General features: G+C 43.3%; 1 protein-coding gene across 3 annotated transcripts; it reads right to left on the bottom strand.

Moving 5' to 3' along the window:
• Positions 1-6,781: 6,781 nt before the first annotated feature.
• On the bottom strand, positions 6,782-14,423 carry DRD2 (dopamine receptor D2). 3 transcript variants are annotated; one of them, XM_009329525.1, is made up of 7 exons: positions 14,120-14,423; positions 11,046-11,155; positions 10,387-10,523; positions 9,513-9,703; positions 8,549-8,635; positions 7,556-7,895; positions 6,782-6,975 (listed from the first exon to the last, which is right to left on the bottom strand). In XM_009329525.1, the coding sequence occupies exons 1-7, from the start codon at positions 14,399-14,401 to the stop codon at positions 6,782-6,784; spliced, it is 1,341 nt and encodes a 446-aa protein (XP_009327800.1). In that variant the 5' UTR covers positions 14,402-14,423. The 3 variants fall into 3 exon arrangements, with proteins under 3 accessions (XP_009327800.1, XP_009327803.1, XP_009327802.1); XM_009329528.1 differs by having other exon boundaries at positions 7,556-7,745; positions 14,120-14,401; XM_009329527.1 differs by lacking the exon at positions 8,549-8,635 and having other exon boundaries at positions 14,120-14,401.
• Positions 14,424-16,965: the final 2,542 nt, after the last annotated feature.

Genomic DNA, 16,965 nt, shown 5'->3' with positions numbered 1-16,965 from the left:
ATAGCTACCTCTCACCACCAGCTTCTGGGGTAGGCAGGAGATATACAGACCCCTGCCCTCTTGGGCTTCTCACGGTTAGAGCTGATGAATCTCTCACGTCTGAGACAGGGCAGTGGGCCCAAGAGGCTGATTTACCTCATCTATTCTATGTTGAGGAGACTCTCCAGTGAAGTGATAGCAGCTGAATTCCACAATCACCCTGTAGAGCCTATTTTAATCAGCTTTCTGTGTATTTGTGGCTTCTGTTTTGCTTTACTTTTATAAAACTTGCTGCTAATGTACAACATGTCGTATTCCTGTTACGTATTACAAACTCCCCTAGCAGGGTGTTAATCTCTCTGTAGTGGCTTGGTTAAAAACAGGAGTGATGGCTTCTAATGTAGAGCAAGCACAAAACCTCTGTGCTGTTTGCTTGCTTCCCTTCAGTAAGCCTGGCATAAAATCCTGCAGCTGAGATTTAAGTGATGTAATCTTTACAGTCTCATCAAAGCTATGGATACAGTTGATTGCATGCAGCAGGGAAGCAATGCTAAGCTTGGTTAAATGTGCTCACTTGTTTTCATTATCCCACTTTTTTTCATGGGCCCAGCATGGCAGCTTGGGAATGCAGAATGTTTTCCCTCATTTAAAGGGCCTGGGTTTTGCTTTGCTTCTTAAGTCCTTTTAAATGCATTTCTAGGTCTGTTAATTATTCATTATACCTTAATCATATTTAGTCCACCATCATCACTCTTTCTTTGGTGAAGAAAGTTGTTATTTATGAGTCAAAAGCTATTTATGAAGCAGACAGTCCGGTATCATCAGAAAGATGGGAGTTGGGGGACCAGTTTTAATTATTAAAAGACACTTTGATTAAAGAGAGTGAGTTAATTTAACAAGTGCAACTGGTTTTCTCTTTTTTTTGCTAGATGTGCAGACGAAAGCATATCCATTAATCTGTCAGGCCTGACCTGAAACTACAGGTCTCGTTCAAATGCCCCAGGAGATGAACAGATCAGTTCTGGTTTATTTCTTTGGAATGGTGTGAACTGCGCTTGCTGGCAGCGGTTGCTGGATTGTTTTGTAGTCCATAGGCTCAGAAATAAAATTTTGCTGTAAGGGAGAACCTTATAGTAGCTGGCCTCTTATCCTGACAGGCTGGGGCTAGACATGTTAAAAACAAGCTGGTGTGTGTCCAGTTCTTTCATCGTGGAATATCATTTATTCTGTTGTGTTGGGGGGGGTGTGTCATTTCAGCACCTAATTTTCCATCAGTCATGGTGGCATTGAGTTGGACCATACAGCAAGGAGAACTAAGCATCAGTTGAACTTAGTAGCTTTGGAGATTCTGGTTACTGTATAAGCTGAAGCCTTCAGGGCGGGGATTATCTTTCTGTTCTGTATTGGCTCAAAACTGAGTAGACCAAGAACTTTGGTTCATGCCAAGGATCCAAAATGCCATTAAAATGACATTTCAGTTTGTTAGTACTTGGAGACAGATGGGTTTCTATCCTACCAGTAGGAAGGATTTTTTTTTTTCTTTTTTCCTTTTCTTTTTTGTATAAAGAAAATAATCTTGGAGAGAACTATCCACAAACCCCTATTGTGTGGTAGCCTAAACTGAGGTTTTACTGTTGTGCTGACTAAGCCTGGATGAGGTTCGCATGCATCTATTGGATTAGTTCTTCCATAAATACCAAACATTTCAGCAGGTAGCTTGAGGAAACAGTGCAACAGTAAGTGCAACATAAATGTAAATATTCCTAAATTAAATAATTAAGTTCTCCAGCATAAAAGTCAAGTGAAATGCAGAAGGAAAAAAACCCCACGTGACTAGTTACTTAACCTTGGCATAAGCTACTGTGCTGGTTTTGGCTGCACTGCCAGCCCCGTGCAGTGTCTTCACCAAAACCTTTTACGCAAGACCAAGTGATAGAGGTGGACAGCTGAAATACTCCCACTGATGTGAATTCTTACATTAGGTGTGCTTAGCCAAGTGAAGTCCATAATTACTTTTTGGGGGCATATTGACTTCTGCGTAAAATACAGCGTTAAAAATATTGTACTTATCATACAAATTGTCTGCAGTGCCATAGTAGTCTGACAGCTTCTCTTTATTTTCTCCATGCAGAGAGACTGCAAGTTTGTAGATCCCACACAACTGTTTATTGTTGCCAATGACATTCATACAGATTGGTGCTTATGTTTGACTCATATATATTTGTTTCCCTCAACTTTTACAGCTCAGGTAGACAAATGGTGTCCCAGTGAGAGCAGTGGCTTTCAATCCCCGTCTTGAACCGGTACTGCTATGGACCAGATGTGAATGAGTAGTGCCAAAAAGTAAATACAGGCAGCTGTTGTGATGCCAGAAGTACCGGCATGACTGCTCTTGGCTAGGTACTTATCTGTTTTTCATCCCTTCCTCCTCCAAATCCTCCCCAGTCTGCTTCTGTCTAGAAGAGAAGAGAGACGGAGAAATTTAAGAACATGTTCTTTTCTGTCTGCGTCTTTCTGCACCCTTTCTTTCCCATGTCTGATTCTCCTAGCTTCAGTCTAGACAAGAGCTAGAATTCTTAAGGATAGACTGGGATAAGGGAGAAAAAGAAAAAATGCAACTGATCTGAAAAGCAAAAAAAGTAAGAAAAAATACAAGATCTCATCTGAAGGCCATCTTTTCCTGTTACGTGTTTGTACGATGTGTAGCATAACCGTAGGTCCCTAGAGTCTGACCCCTTACAGCTCAACATCATTGATGCTGCTTCTGGTAAAAAGAAAGAAAGAAGCATATAACATCAGGGTAGCTTGTGTAAGTCTCTATTTAATTACAGTGCTGCATGAAGACATTTGTTGGTGTCACATGTACTTGTGATGGATATTATACATTCTTGACTCTTCAGGGAGTCATGTTTTCACTGGAGATTTTCACCACAGAGGTAGTGGCTTTTTTTTCTGTTTTCCTTTTTATTTCAGCAGTACTTAATAAGCTGGTTAGACCTACTGTAATTAGTTTACTCTTCAATCAGGAAGATAAACAGTATCATGACTGTAGTGGGAGCAAGCAGGCAAGCGCCAAATACAGTGCAGGCAGAATTCACTAGCTTCTTAATTAAAACCTGTTCAAGGGGTGCAGAGAGCCACACTGGCTTCAGCAAGCTGTGAATCACAGGGAAGAAAAGCAGGAACAGGAAGACTCAACAAGCAGAAGTAAAGCTTCAATTACAAATAATGAATCACAAAATAGGAACTATAGCAAGGGTCTTAAGTTCTTCAGGAATGAAGAAATGAAATCTTCTCACTAATGTGTTTTAAAAAACATATCAGTACCCTTACCATCATCAGCGTGTCCCGCCATCTGAAGTCCTTGGAAAAGCAGTATTTTCTCCAGAGTGGAAGTAACAATGAGGACTGTATTTGCCAGACTCAGATCTGTGGGCAAGAGGCCTCAGAGTCCTGTATGATGCAGCTGACTTCTCATAAATTTTGGAAGTTTCTACAAACACCTTCCGTCACAACTATGGGCTGGTTGTCATCGTGCCAGGTGCTGTACAAACAGATTGCAAAGACTGTCCCTGCTCTTGGCATTAGTTTATTCTTTGTAAAGCCAGAGGTGATGATATATTTTGGTCCTCTCTCAAAAAGAGTTATGAAGGCTTGATTCATGGGTGGAAAGTGCTTTAGTTTGTTGTCTTTAAGCGTAGGTGTACTATGGGAAAGGAAAACCTGCTGCAGAGGAGATGAACGGACACGGCATTACCACCTTTCCAAGGGCAGTGGGGGTATACGTATTCCCACAAGATACCTTTGAGCCTGGAGTGTTAGGAATGAGTGGCTTTAAACCTCATTGGGATGGATGATGGGCTGCAGCTAATTTCTCCCAACAAATCTCTAGGAAATGACACCTGATTTTTTTGGTCCAAGTTAGCAAACATATGGAGGACATAGGCCCTTTTTCAGCAACTCTTTTCCTCCATGACGTTTTGGAAGAGTTTTTCATCTGGTAGTTCAGGTGAGTTGAGCTACAAGGTTCTCCATCTAGATTCAGAAACAAAATTTTCGAGCAAGGTACACAGTATTGAAGATGATGATTTTGTCCTGGGTTACACTGAACACAAAATAAAATTATGGCACAAAGTTAAGACATTATTCACATTCCACTCGTTTTGAGGGCTCACGCCAGGTTTTAGTACAGAGCAAATACCACCTATGGCAACTTCCAAATGCTTTAAAGCTTTTTTGTCTATATGTGTATTATTTTCTATTTTGATTCAGCTCCCCACCTGTTCACTAAGTCAAATGGCACCTTTCTGCTTTGCGATTGTAAATATGTTAGAAAATTGAGCAGTAGCTTGTTACTATTTTTCCACCAAAAAAACTACTGACTTTACGTTATTCTTTGAATCTTTTCATTAATACCAGTCTGGGTTGATCCCCATCACTGAGTGAACTGGCTTGCTTAAAATTGGAAAAAAAAAACAAATAACATGTGCCTGAGATCTCTTGAGTTAGTGTTTCCGATTTTCTGATTAAAAAAGGATTGGAAAGTTTCCTGTGCTTCTGTAAGAAGTTTTTTTTCCCTTGCCTACAATCCTATTAACATACAAAGTACAAAGGTTCCCTAGCTGTGCATTACAATGCTAAGACAGAAGAGCGACTGGCCCCATCTTACATGTTCATAACGTTTTCTTCTGACAACATCGTGTAACACCTGGTTCACGTATGTCAACAAAATGTTGCTCTGATAAGCATGTACTCTCTTATTCTGTTAATACATAGGAGCTATTTCTGCTGAGGGTATATGCTAAAATCCTTTGCTAAGCTGGGACACACTTAGGCATCTGTAGAATCACTCTTCATTTAAATTTATAGCTATGAACAGACCTTGAAGAGCCACGTTCAAATGCTATACAAGTCCATGGGCTAAATACTAGTAACACTGGCTATTGGCCTCTTCCAGGAATACAAGGTTTAGAATGGAAACCTTTGGATCGAGATGGGACTCCTGTTTCAATTTCAGAAAATAGCTGGGAGCATGTGGTATAGCTGCTTGACATAATCTCTTCTTGATATACAGCTGGAACACATTCTACCAGCACAGTCCATCCCACAGGAAAATGCTTTGTTAGCAGTATAGGAAAATCAGAGAATAAAAGACACACCCCCCCTTGGCAGTGGTCTTTCTTTATCTATTCTGAAGCAGAAACTATGTGAATATTCCACAAACTGCATAGAGAGAAAAAGGATTATATTGCTCTCTGGATTGTGTTTTAACATCTTTAGGAAACAGCAGGTAACTAGAACTTGGGAGCTTGCCTCTGCATATGGCTATTGTAATCATCTAGTTCTCTAGATCCTACGTTAATTTCTCGCCAGACCTATTTCCATGTCATTTTATTCATCTTACTATATTTTATTTACAGAGATATTACAAAATATATTGTGGACTGAGTACAATTAGTAAGTACAGTGTGGATTTGGCAATGACAGAGTCAGCGTGGTGAAATGAAGCTGTTACGGGTTTTCAATTGTTTAAATCCATGAAAGAGAGATATCAGAGTGTAAGGGATGCTGGAAACATCCAGACCTTTCCACAGTCCAATTTGGACACAGGAGCAGGTCCAGGTAAGGACTTTCTTGGGGTTTTATTCTGCCTTTTTCCAAAACACAGTTTTATCTCATTTACTGTTAATTTAAATTAGGCACGATGTTATTCTGCACTCCCTCTATTGAGAGACATAGGCAAATCATATCTGAGGTGGTCCTTGCCTTTATGGCGCCCTGAAGTTAGGTGAGAAGAACTGGACCTAACTTAGCTGAATTGTTCAAGTTCACATCTGAGACGGACATGGCTGCAGATGCCTCACCTGGCACGCTGTCTTCATGTTTCTACATTCACCACACTAACACTCCTCACCTATTTCTGTAACTTCTTGTAAGAGGCCGGAGATGAAATGCTGGTGGGCAGAAATTGCTGGCTGATGATAGATGATAGTTGGTGTCCTGTTTGATCTGAATGTATACCATGCAATACAAGGTATCACTTCTTTAGCTTCTCTCCATCTATTTTTTGGCTTGGGCTTCTCTTCAATTCATCCTATTTATTCATATTTACACTGATGTAGTGGTCCCACATGAGACTTATTCTCCCTTTCTTCTTTCTGCCTGTTGCTTGTAGGTCCACATTGTTGCAGGGATGGGATTTGTAGGTGGCAGAACCTTCTTAGCCCACTTGGGGACCTCTTAAAGTTTTTTCTCAAGGCTTCAGTAGTTTAATATGGGGTAAGTCTGCTCAAGGTGAAGGCAAAGCTATTGCATGGAGTTTCCGCAAGCTCTTTCTGGCTCCTATTGCAAAGCGGAAAAGATGGTCTTGTCTTTGGTGAGAACTGTATCAATGACGTAACACGCAAGCCAGTAGCGGCAGTGACCTATCGCTACCTTCACATGGCTCTGCGACTGTCTGTGTTTAATGCACTCAAGGTTAGATGGCCACAGGCAAGAATCAAGTGAGCGTGTCTTGATTTTTGCTTCCGCTTTAAACACAGTGTGAGGGTAGCTCTGAAAAGTGCTCTTGGGATTGGTGTCCCAGAGTCCAAAGGTCACCTCGAGGGATGAGAGAACCTCCCACATGAAGGTCCTCGTTACATCCCCACCAAGAGGCGCATGGGCATGGCACTGTTGTAACACTGTAGGCCTCATGCCCAATACAAGAGCTCGAGACCTCCCCATGGCTGCCCGTTTGTGTGCGTGAATGGCATTGGTTTCTTTTTTCTCATTCTTAAAAATGCGGTTGCTGTTTTCACTTTTAACAGTGGAGGATCTTCATGAAAGCCTTGCGAAATTCAATGTTGAAGGTGGTGTAAATAATTGGGTTGACAGCACTGTTGACATATCCAAGCCACGTAAAGGCGCTGTACATTGCTGGGGGGATGTTGCAATCGCAATGCATGTTCAGGATGTGAGTGATGAAGAATGGGAGCCAGCAGATGATGAAAACACCTGGGGAAAAGGAAAGAGACAGATGTTGATTGCTGAAAGCTGGACAAATTTTGAGACTATGAGAAAAGTAAGGTTCTTTTGGGTATAAAGGAAAAATGTTTCCCTGAGGAATAAGCCTTCTGTTTGTCTGTGAAGTCTCACAGTCTATATTCTCAGTATCCAGGTACTAAAGAACTTCTTTGCTGATGTAATTAGACCAGTTACATCAAAAAACCTGGCCTTCGGAGGTGCCAGTTTCTTGCTGAGCTATGCTGCCTTTTGTGTTCTAGAAAGCCCATGAGCTAGCTCTCTTGCCCCTGCACCCAGCTGTCTTTTGGCAGCCCAAACACCCCACAGAGGGACAGCTTTCTGAGCCTTTTGTACAGCGCTGTGAACTGTTCCTAGCTGGGAAGGAGGTAGCTTTCCTATTGGCAGCCTCTTGCCTACTTGCCTACATATCCTTTAAATTATATCCGGTGAAATTATTTCTGTGGAGGCCTGGAAAAACAGTCTACACTGGACGTTCAGACTGGCTACCCTAATCCTGGGTAGCTATTGGTTTTCTGCAGAAACACAAGAGGAACCCAATGCGCACTCTCACCGAGTACAATGGCTAGCATCTGAGTGGCTTTCTTTTCCTTCTGTTGTGACAGTTTCCTCCTGCTCACAGTCTTGAGAGAGGTCCTTGTCTTGCCATTGGGCATAGACTGGATCTCAAAGACCTTGGCTGTGTGGGGTGCTTCTTTGGCATGTCCATTCTTCTCGACTTTCCCAGGGCTGTCCAAGGGTGCCTGCAGGGTTGAGTTGGTGTCCTGATTAGAAGCAACTGGCACAACCAACTGATGGTTACTTGGTGCCGCTGGTTTGATGGTGGTTTTCTCAGGGGGACTGGTACTGGACACCATCTCCATTTCCATCTCTTCTATGTGACTCTCCGCCTCCTGGACAAGAATCAAATGTCCACAACACAAAGACAGATAAATATACAGAGAGGGGCAATGAACATTCCTTACAGAGTGAAGCTGGATGATGTTGAAGAACAATCAATCCCTCTTCTCCCTCCCTTCATTTTTGGTAGATGCTTGGAGAAAGGGCTGTAAAGTGTTTACAGATAAGAATACTTTTGGGTAGATGGGATTGACGGAACCGCAGCGAATGACTCTCCTTTATTGCACAAAGAGGCTAAGAAATGGGAGAGACACTGTCTCCACTCCTCATAGATTTCATTTCTGTTTTCAGAACGTAAACAAATAAAAACAAAATCAACAAGCAAAACCCAACAAAGCCAATGCAGTCCAAGACTTAAAATAAATAACAGAGAGGAGAAGAAAATCAAAGACACAAAATGTTAAAATGTCACGGCTTTTATAGCTGATCTTTAGATGAGCTTAGTTGGGCTCTTTGAGCTCTTTGATCTTAAACCCCCTGCTTCACTCTAAGGAATGAGAAGAATATTTAAATTTTGAGAATGAATGGTAACATTTGTTCTTAGTTTATTTTTCTCCCACCCTACATAAATTCATTTTGCGTCCTGAGAGGAGAAAAGGGGAAAGCTAAATGCTCTGAAAAGCTACCACTTCTCTTTAACACTCACCACTTTGCGCTTATTAACTTGGAAACTCCCATTGGACTTCACAATAACTGTGCAGAGCTTGACGTCTTCTGGATGAGTGCATTTGTCCTAAGGGGCAAGCACCAGCTCAGAGGTTACACAAGCAGATAGTAATTGGGAAGGGAAGCTGGTAAGGGAGGCACGTGGAAATACAAACACAGGGCATGAAGCAGAAATTAATCAGTGTGACTAAGGTGCTAAGAATGATGGAAAACTACTCTGAAGAAGCAGTAATGGAAGCAAGTATCCCTTGTGCTTTTCACCAAAGGAAGGAAACCACAAAGATCTGCTTATGTTTCAGTCTATCCCTGTCTCGCTGCCTCCTTTGCTTGACATGACACTGGCCTCTGAGGCAAAGCAGTTTGGAGGTAGTGCCTCTGGGACTATACATTCCTACTGGTTGTTTTGCCTGCACTGCGAGAGTAGCGTTTTGACAAGTGGTCTCACACTTAACACGCTCAGCTGGACTCCACTTATATACATATCTCATGCTTTGAGAGGCTGTTTTCACTGCAGAGGTATCGTTACCACCGATGTAGTTTGCGCCCCAGCCACGCAAACAATTTCCTTTGAACTTCTTCATCACAACAGCAGGACTGACTTGGAAAATAGTATAGCCTGTAGTCTTGGGTGCCCCAACCCAAACTCAGCAGAGCCAAAGGAAATGCAGTCTGGTTAATGAAGCAGCTCCTAGTGCAGATCTGCTGATGAAACATCCCCTGAGATCCAGGGAGGCCTGGGAAGCACCAGCCAGTGACCTGATAATCCAGAGTGTGCAACTGGGACTCCAGAATGGCACAGGACACAGCATTCACGTTTGTGATCCAGTATTTCACCTAGTCCAGCCAGTGTCATTTGGGGAAAGGAGGAAGTGCTTTGGGGAATGAAGTGGAGCAGGAAGGGGAAAGGACGGAGACTGCTGAGAGCAGGGCAGAGGTCTAGTTACCTTCAGTGGGGCTCGCGTGTCTGAGCCCAGGCCGTGGCTGCTGCGCTTGGTGTTGACACGCTTCCTGCGCTTCCGGAGCACTATGTAAATCTGCACATACACCAGCAGGGTGACAATGAAGGGAACGTAGAAGGAGACGATAGAGGAATACACAACAAAGGCAGGATTGGCAATGATGCACTCATTCTCATCTGGAAGACAAAAAGTTTCAGGCTTGTTGTCCCTGCTGCTCGGAGCTAGCAGCGGCTTCCCCTTCTCTCTTCCTCTTTCAGAAGGCACAGAGATACCCAGAGAGTGAGGGGTTCGGATTCTAAGGGGGACCACCATGTCAGCTGGAAGTGGTACCAGAACAGCAAACTCCCCTTGGGTCACAGGGAGTCACATACGGACCCAAAGTCCCTGGCTATTGCTTGCCCTATAACTAAAAGCCCACCGATCCCATGCTGTATACAATCCAGTCTTCCTATGAAACTGATGGCTGAACAGCCAGTTCTTTCTCTCCTGTCTCAGTGAAGCTATTTGTCCCATGACTTTCCTTTTCACGTGTTTTAGTTATAAGAGGGGTTTTGATTTTCTAGTGGACAAATGTTAATGTAACATTGACGAGTGTTGTGTAAACTTCTACATAACCTCAGTTCTGACATGTCTGAAACACTGGTCTGGAACAGCAAGAGATGAAACAGATCCAGAAGCAGCTGACAGAAACAGTCTGGGATGACACCGGGAGAGGACACCTGAAACAGGGATGGATGCATCCCAATAAACCGAAAACCTGATCCCCATGTTTATTCCTGACTTGTAACAGAAGACTATCTGGGGACCCAGTAAAGCCAGGAAGATGCCAATATCCAGCTGCAGGTGTCATAACACTCACCTGTGTTGTTGAGGCCAAAGAGGAGTGGGCAGGAGATGGCAAATGAAAGCACCCAGACCACAGCAATCATGACCGTGACCCTGCGCTTCGAGCTGTAGCGGGTATTATACAGCATTGGCATTGCTACTGCTGTGTACCTGCAGCGTGAAGATACAAACCCAGTCTATTGTTATTCTGCCAGTGCTGACAAACTTGGTGGGAAATTACACCTAGTTACTGTGCCTGAAAACCTGGTCCAGCAGGAGAATATAGGGCAAGTCAGGTTTCACGACTCTCCAGGATGTCTGCAGTCCCTGTTTTGGAAGGCACGAGGCTGGGGTCAGCTTAGCATAGCATTTTTCTTCCGCTGTCTCTGAGCTACTGCCTTCCCACTGATGTCTGCTCCATCATTCAAGTACGTAAACAGAAGGACTGAACTAATGGGGACATATACAGACAATTCCATTTACATTCTCAAGACCAGCGTTTCTATGTCTGCTTCTGACGGAATCCCTGCTCAGGCCTCATTTAGGTCCTCTAAATTGCTCTTCAAAAGACGTCAACAACACTAGCTCTCACCATTTTCAAATCTCTGAGTCACAGGTAAAATTAGACCATATAAAGATGGCCGTGACACGCTACCGTGAATTTGACGTGACTTGCTGCCATGGACCCCTCACCTGTCAATGCTGATGGCACAGAGGTTGAGGATACTGGCAGTACACATCATAACATCAAGGGTCACAAAGATATCACAGTGGATCCGACTAAACCTCCACTCCCCAACCACCTGCAGAGAGGGAGAATAAGGTCAGTAAAAGAATTCACTGAGGAGACGCTATTGAGAGGGTCTAAAGGGAGAATTTTGCACAAAGGTATAGGCTCTTGCTGGTAGCTGGAGTTCTGCTGGTTCAAGAGGGATCCAAATTTTGTCTACAGAAGTTCCAGCTGGAATCAGGTCACATACAATCAGTGACATGCTGTGTCAAGTAGGATTGTTTGCTATTGAGTGCCTTCGAGGACTTTGTCCTGTCTAGTCTAAAGGTCTGAAATGATGGCACGGCCACAAAGGAAGTACTCTGCTCCACCCAAACCATTCTTGAGAGCATTCCCCTGAGGGCTGGTGTGATTTTGTCCTTCCTAATTCCATCCTGTTACTCTGTATTGAGTTGGGCAGCCCAAACAGCAAACGCAACCCTGGACTCATATTCCAACAACATAAGGGAGTGCAAGTCTCCTCAAAGTCAGAGTGAACTGTGTAGGAGCTTAAACATGTCTCTGAAGCATTGCAAAGAAGTATTAGGAAGGAAATATGATAATTTTATATCCTGAGCACCTTTAATTGTACTTACAGCTTTTTATTAGACACTTTTTTGCAATTATACCTAGCAAAGATCAGCAATAGAGAAGCGGGAGTTTTCCTTCATTTCTTAGTTTAAAAAGTCAGGGTAGAAATTCCTCACCTTTTTTTTTTTTTTGTGAACGAAATGAATTTAATTCAGAGTGAAAATTCTTTGACACATTACATGTTGTGATAAAGGCAATGAACTAATGATAACACTTCCAGTTACCAGTAGCCTTTTTCTCTTCGCTTATCTTGCTATTGAAACTGAACTTTGCCAATTAAGTTTAATAGCAACTATTAGGACCGCTGTATTTGACATGTGCTGAAAAAAGTATATTTCCCTCTAATAAAAATAGAGTCCTACTGCATTTGAAAATAGAATGAATAAGATATCTATTCTTCAGTTATTTCTGCTCTGATATACATAACTATAGGCAGCATAAAGAAGGAAGAAAGAATGACTGCATTGAAGCCTGAGTGACAGATGAATACTCAGTGATTAAAAAAGCACTGAAGAGACAGTTACATCAATAACTTTGATGAGAATTTGCCTGAAGGCAAAGGTTTCCAGCCAGATATAAGCCTCTGCAAAATCAGTTTCCTGAACACTTAGTTTTGAGTTTATGGGAGATGCTGTAAACCACAGCAGTTCTTTCCCTTAGCGCTTTCATTTATGTGGGAGAAACCTCGGAAGTTTGGAGGTAGAACATTTGTTTGCATCGAGGCTGATTTTTAAAAGGATTTCCTTCTGACGTTCGGTTTTGTCTGAGCTTGTGACACAAAGCCTAAAAAATAATGAAGATATTTACAGAACAAAGGGTTCTGGCCAGTTTTGATTTCAGATTGCACACCCGGAGAGGGACCACAGTGTGCCTAACCCACGTCAGTCCAATGGCTCCTTCTCTGTCAGCAAGTATTTGTCATGGTTTTTTGTCGCTTCAAGCTAGCAGTAGGTTTAACAGAGTGTGGATAAGAGGAGAAAGGGCAAAAGTAAATTTAAAAAAAGAAAAGTATTGCTGAGATGTAGAGTCCTGATTGTCCTACTTGGTAGACTAAGAAAGCTGAGATTTCTGACCAACGCCATGCACACATGAGCCCAGAAAGGGGAAAGCATCTTACATCATTTGTGCTTTATTCTTCCACGTTAAAATAGGAAGTGCCTGAGACACTCTTATAGCTGGGCCTAAGAGAGCAAGAGCTTCTCACAGCATAAGCCTCTGCTTAAAATGGGTTGTCGCAAAAGAGGGATATAATAGAAGAGCGTAACTAGTCCCAGAGGCATTGACTACAGTCACAACCAGCCTGTGGTCATGTTAATAAGCTTTAGCAGATGCACGATGCTTTACATTTTTAAAGTGCCATGAAAACAATCATTAGCTAGAGTGATAATTAGTATTGTGGTTTCTCAACAGCCTATGTCACGTCAGTGGGTTTGTTTTGCTTTGCATTAATACTTAATGGGCTAACTGGTTATGGCTTCTTCCCCTGCTCTCCTCTCTGTTTTATAATTTTCCCTCATAAACAAGTGCCTGAAAATTAATTGTAAACTCCATATAGTTTCAGTCTCGTGTTTTGTCACTACCATTCTTTCTTTCTTGGTTGTGATTGCCACCAGCATGCCAGCTCTCAGCTGACTGAAGAACACAGGCATCCCAGTGAAGGGGGCCAAGGGAGAGGGGCTCTGTATCTTCTCTTATTCTTTCCTCCAGCGATGCATTTCATTCTTTCAGGCTATTTACTGTTGCAAGAGTCATTTGCCATCACGTAAACAGGTGGCAGTCTTGGGAGTATTTGACTTTCACAAACCACAGTGCCACTCAAATATGGCTCTGTATGCAGAAGCATAGAGCTCTTCTGTACCAAAGTGATGGGATAACGGTGGCAATGTGAAAAGCAGCTCACTTGTGATTCTGTTTCTCTCTCATATTGTGACAAAAAAGCTCTGGATTTACATCCTACTTCTACAATTGCCTGCTCTTCTTACTGCTGTAGTCCTTCGGAAATAAGGTTTGGATTACTATTTGATGTAATTTATTAGTGTGACACCCATGATGTCATTGCAGACTCATTCATCCTTATGCTTGGGAATGAACAGTTCATCTATGTAGTTTTGAAAACAAAACTGGGGTCCTTTCGCTCTTGACCCCTCTATTTAAAGGCCAGAGTTTCAATGCAATTGGATTGTAATTCAGCCCTCTGAACAACAGTGTATTTTCAAGTCAGCCTGTCATCTGCTATCGTGTCCATTTCCTGGAAAAATCTGACCAACCGTTAGGAAATTAAAATCACTTTTGTTTTGGGAAATTCAGGAGGTCTTGAAATAGCTGAAGTCCAGGCTGCTAAACCTTCCCTCTCTCTACCCATTCACCAGAAACATTCAGTACTGCAAAAGAAAACTGGGTCACCTACCTCCAGATAGACCACCCAAGGCATGACCAGAGTTGCTACCAAGAGATCTGCCACTGCCAAACTCACGATCAGGTAATTAGTGGTAGTCTGAAGGGCTTTTTCCCTGGACACAGCCATACACACCAGCACATTGCCAAAAACAATGACAAAGATGAGGAGGGTGAGCAGCATGGCATAGTAGTTATACTGAGGCTTCTGGTCTGCATTGGACTCGTTGAGTGGCTTGCTCCAGTTTCTGTCACCGATGTCACCATTGTACCAAGAGAGGTTTAGGGGATCCATGGAGGTAAAAGTGCCAGGTTCCAGCTCCACCCTGGCACAAAGATGTTGAAAAGACAGTCAAAGGCCAACAGGTAAAATAAAAATAAAACAATTACGCATGTGCTACCTCACTCCTGGGATTCTCTGGAGCCTGTTCCCCCTACCCTGAATTCCTGTGTGCAAATGGTTGACTGACTGGAAATGCGATGAAGACCCAGATGGGAGGCTGAACTAATGGTCAGATACCTAGGTAGGGATTCAAGAAGTTAATTTCTATTTCCAGTTCATCCCCCAGATTTCTGTGGCCAGGGATATTAGTTACTCTGCGTTAGAGCTGATTCAGGCAGAGTGCCTGGGATTTTTGTGTTGGCTCCCTTGACGTTCCCTAACCACTAACTGCTCCACGTTAGGTGTGCACAGTTCACGGCAGATGTGCCATGACTTGTTTATTTTTCATGTGCTTCATGGGGCTTTGGGCTGTGTTCTTTTTTTTTTTTTCTTTGCTTTTCCTTATTTTTTTCCTCCAGCAGGGAAATAAATAAATAACTAAACCTACGAACTGAATTGTGATGATAATGAAACTTGACAGTAGCAGTTTTCAAGTCAGGGCTGGACTGTACCTGGCTTCTGCCATTCCCCCAGTGAGGTTGCAGTGCAAAGGGGAAAATGGTGGGGGCATGACTGGGTGCTGTCCCCCAGCCCAGCCTCTGCAGCTCCTGGCACTGGGAAGACAGGTCTCCTTGGAAATCCGTGGCAGCACGGCAAACCATCATTTATCCCCTGGCCAATGGCCACGTGCTGTGCACTCTTTCAAGGTAACATATAAACAAATGATGGGTTTTGCTGTAGAGTTTCCTAGAAGCTATTTAGGTTTTTGTGTTTGTTTTATGCAGGCGTAGCAAAGACAACTGCAAGTGCCTTCTAGTCTTTTGGACTTCTTCTGTCTCCCAGGGCTGCCTCTGTGCTCTGCTTCCTTAGCTGGGCCATTTTTGGCACACAGTAAGGGGGCTGTCACCGAGAGGCCTTCCTTTGGTTTCGGATGGCTATGGATCAGGTCCCAGGCTTACAGGCATTTTTTATGCATGAAGAGGAAGAAGAGTGAAAATGAACTGAACAGAGATGAGGAAACAATATTCTGAAGAAATGTTGCCATCTGGTTATAGAGGTTTGCGAGTTATTAACTCTGCAAATGCAGACAGCAAAAAGCTACTCTCTGCTAAGGAAGTTGTATAAAAAAAGCTCAAGTGTGGGATGTGGTGTGTGAAGGGAAGGTCGTGGTTTCTGCTCTGATAATACACTACAGTAGAACTGATATCTCTTAGGTCATATTTCTGTATGGTGCAGGCCAGTGAAGGTGCATGAATGTCCATGAGGTTATATGGATTTTACGCCAGCAGCTGATGCAAAGCAGTGATATCAGGACTCTGCATACCCCTAGATTGTTTGCATCCAACTGCGCGTATGTCCACATTGTAAGAAACTGGCTAAGAGTTAAGCTACGTGATGCAGACAGAGCTTGGCAGCAGGTGTCTGTGTTGGGGGTCTTTGTCTGGTGCCGGCATACGAAAAACAGAAATTCCACATTTGCAATGAGACTGCGGTGTATTTGGCCACTGGCACGCAGGAAAGACTTTTTCTTGGCTGTGCGGTGAGGCTCTTTTGGCTCTCATTTAGGTGGGCTCACTTAGATCTCCCAGGGCAGGATCTGTGCAGTGGGTGCTCGTGATGGTTGGCACCATCTTCTGTGTATTTCCACACCATGTCTGGGCCCTGCCGGAGTTTCTACCCACTTAGAAAAAGAAGGGATTTCCATACGATGTGTGTTTGCTGAAGCAACATGGGCTAAAATGTGAGTATTGCCTCAGTCTGCGAATCATCCCTGTCCTCTGCGTAACTGAGCAGGTAGTAGAGGCAGAACTGGACATGCTCAGATCTGACTGCCATGCACCTGGGTCCACCTTTCGGAGAGCCACAAAGGCCATGAGGAGAGGAGCGCTGAGCTGAATTTCACTGTATGAGCCAATAGGTTCCCTGAGCTCACCAGAACCACTAGTGCCACATGCTCCAAGGACAAGCAAGTGGAGCAGTCTGATCATAATAACACGCTCTGGCATACAGCAGAGGCAGACAAATGTTAACATCAAGTCATAGCTGTGCCACTGAGCAAGGTGAAATACAGCTCTGTCCCATTTGTTGAAACAGAGCTTCTTCGTCAACCGGTAAATTAGTACAGCGAGGCCAGCAAAAATAGATTTGTCATACCCGAACTGCCACCCACAGCTGCAGAGGGTCTCTGGAATGGCGTTAATCCTTGTTAATCATTCCAGCCCCTTGCCAGGTTTACTTGTGCGCTTAAAAGTAAAGTATCGAGCTCGGTACCTGGGCCTGAAGTAGTCACTACATCAAGAAATGGTGACATGTCAGAAAGCATGATCAAAGAGTAAAGGCAAGAGCTGTTTAAAAGCAGCTGGAGATTTTGGCTGCTATGGTTTTGGGGTTTTTGGTTTGAGAGATCTTGAAGGGACCTCATTCACTACTCAGCACTTTCTAAAATCAAGTATTCCATGTTTCTCAAGCTGTATCTC

Source organism: Pygoscelis adeliae, unplaced genomic scaffold (genome assembly GCF_000699105.1).
Source record: "Pygoscelis adeliae isolate BGI_AS28 unplaced genomic scaffold, ASM69910v1 Scaffold268, whole genome shotgun sequence".
Taxonomy (NCBI): domain Eukaryota; kingdom Metazoa; phylum Chordata; class Aves; order Sphenisciformes; family Spheniscidae; genus Pygoscelis; species Pygoscelis adeliae.
The sequence above is the reverse complement of the archived record's forward strand: the minus strand, read 5'-3'. Positions and strand labels throughout refer to the sequence as shown.

Bases quoted from the DNA above. Each gene is read 5' to 3' on its own strand.
- DRD2 (XM_009329525.1), bottom strand. From the start codon at position 14,401: ATGGATCCCCTAAACCTCTCTTGGTACAATGGTGACATCGGTGACAGA. The intron at 10,524-11,045 runs GTGAGGGGTCCA...TTCACGCTGCAG, and splicing joins TGTGCCATCAGCATTGACAG to GTACACAGCAGTAGCAATGC. The intron at 9,704-10,386 runs GTGAGTGTTATG...TTTGTCTTCCAG, and splicing joins CTTTGGCCTCAACAACACAG to ATGAGAATGAGTGCATCATT.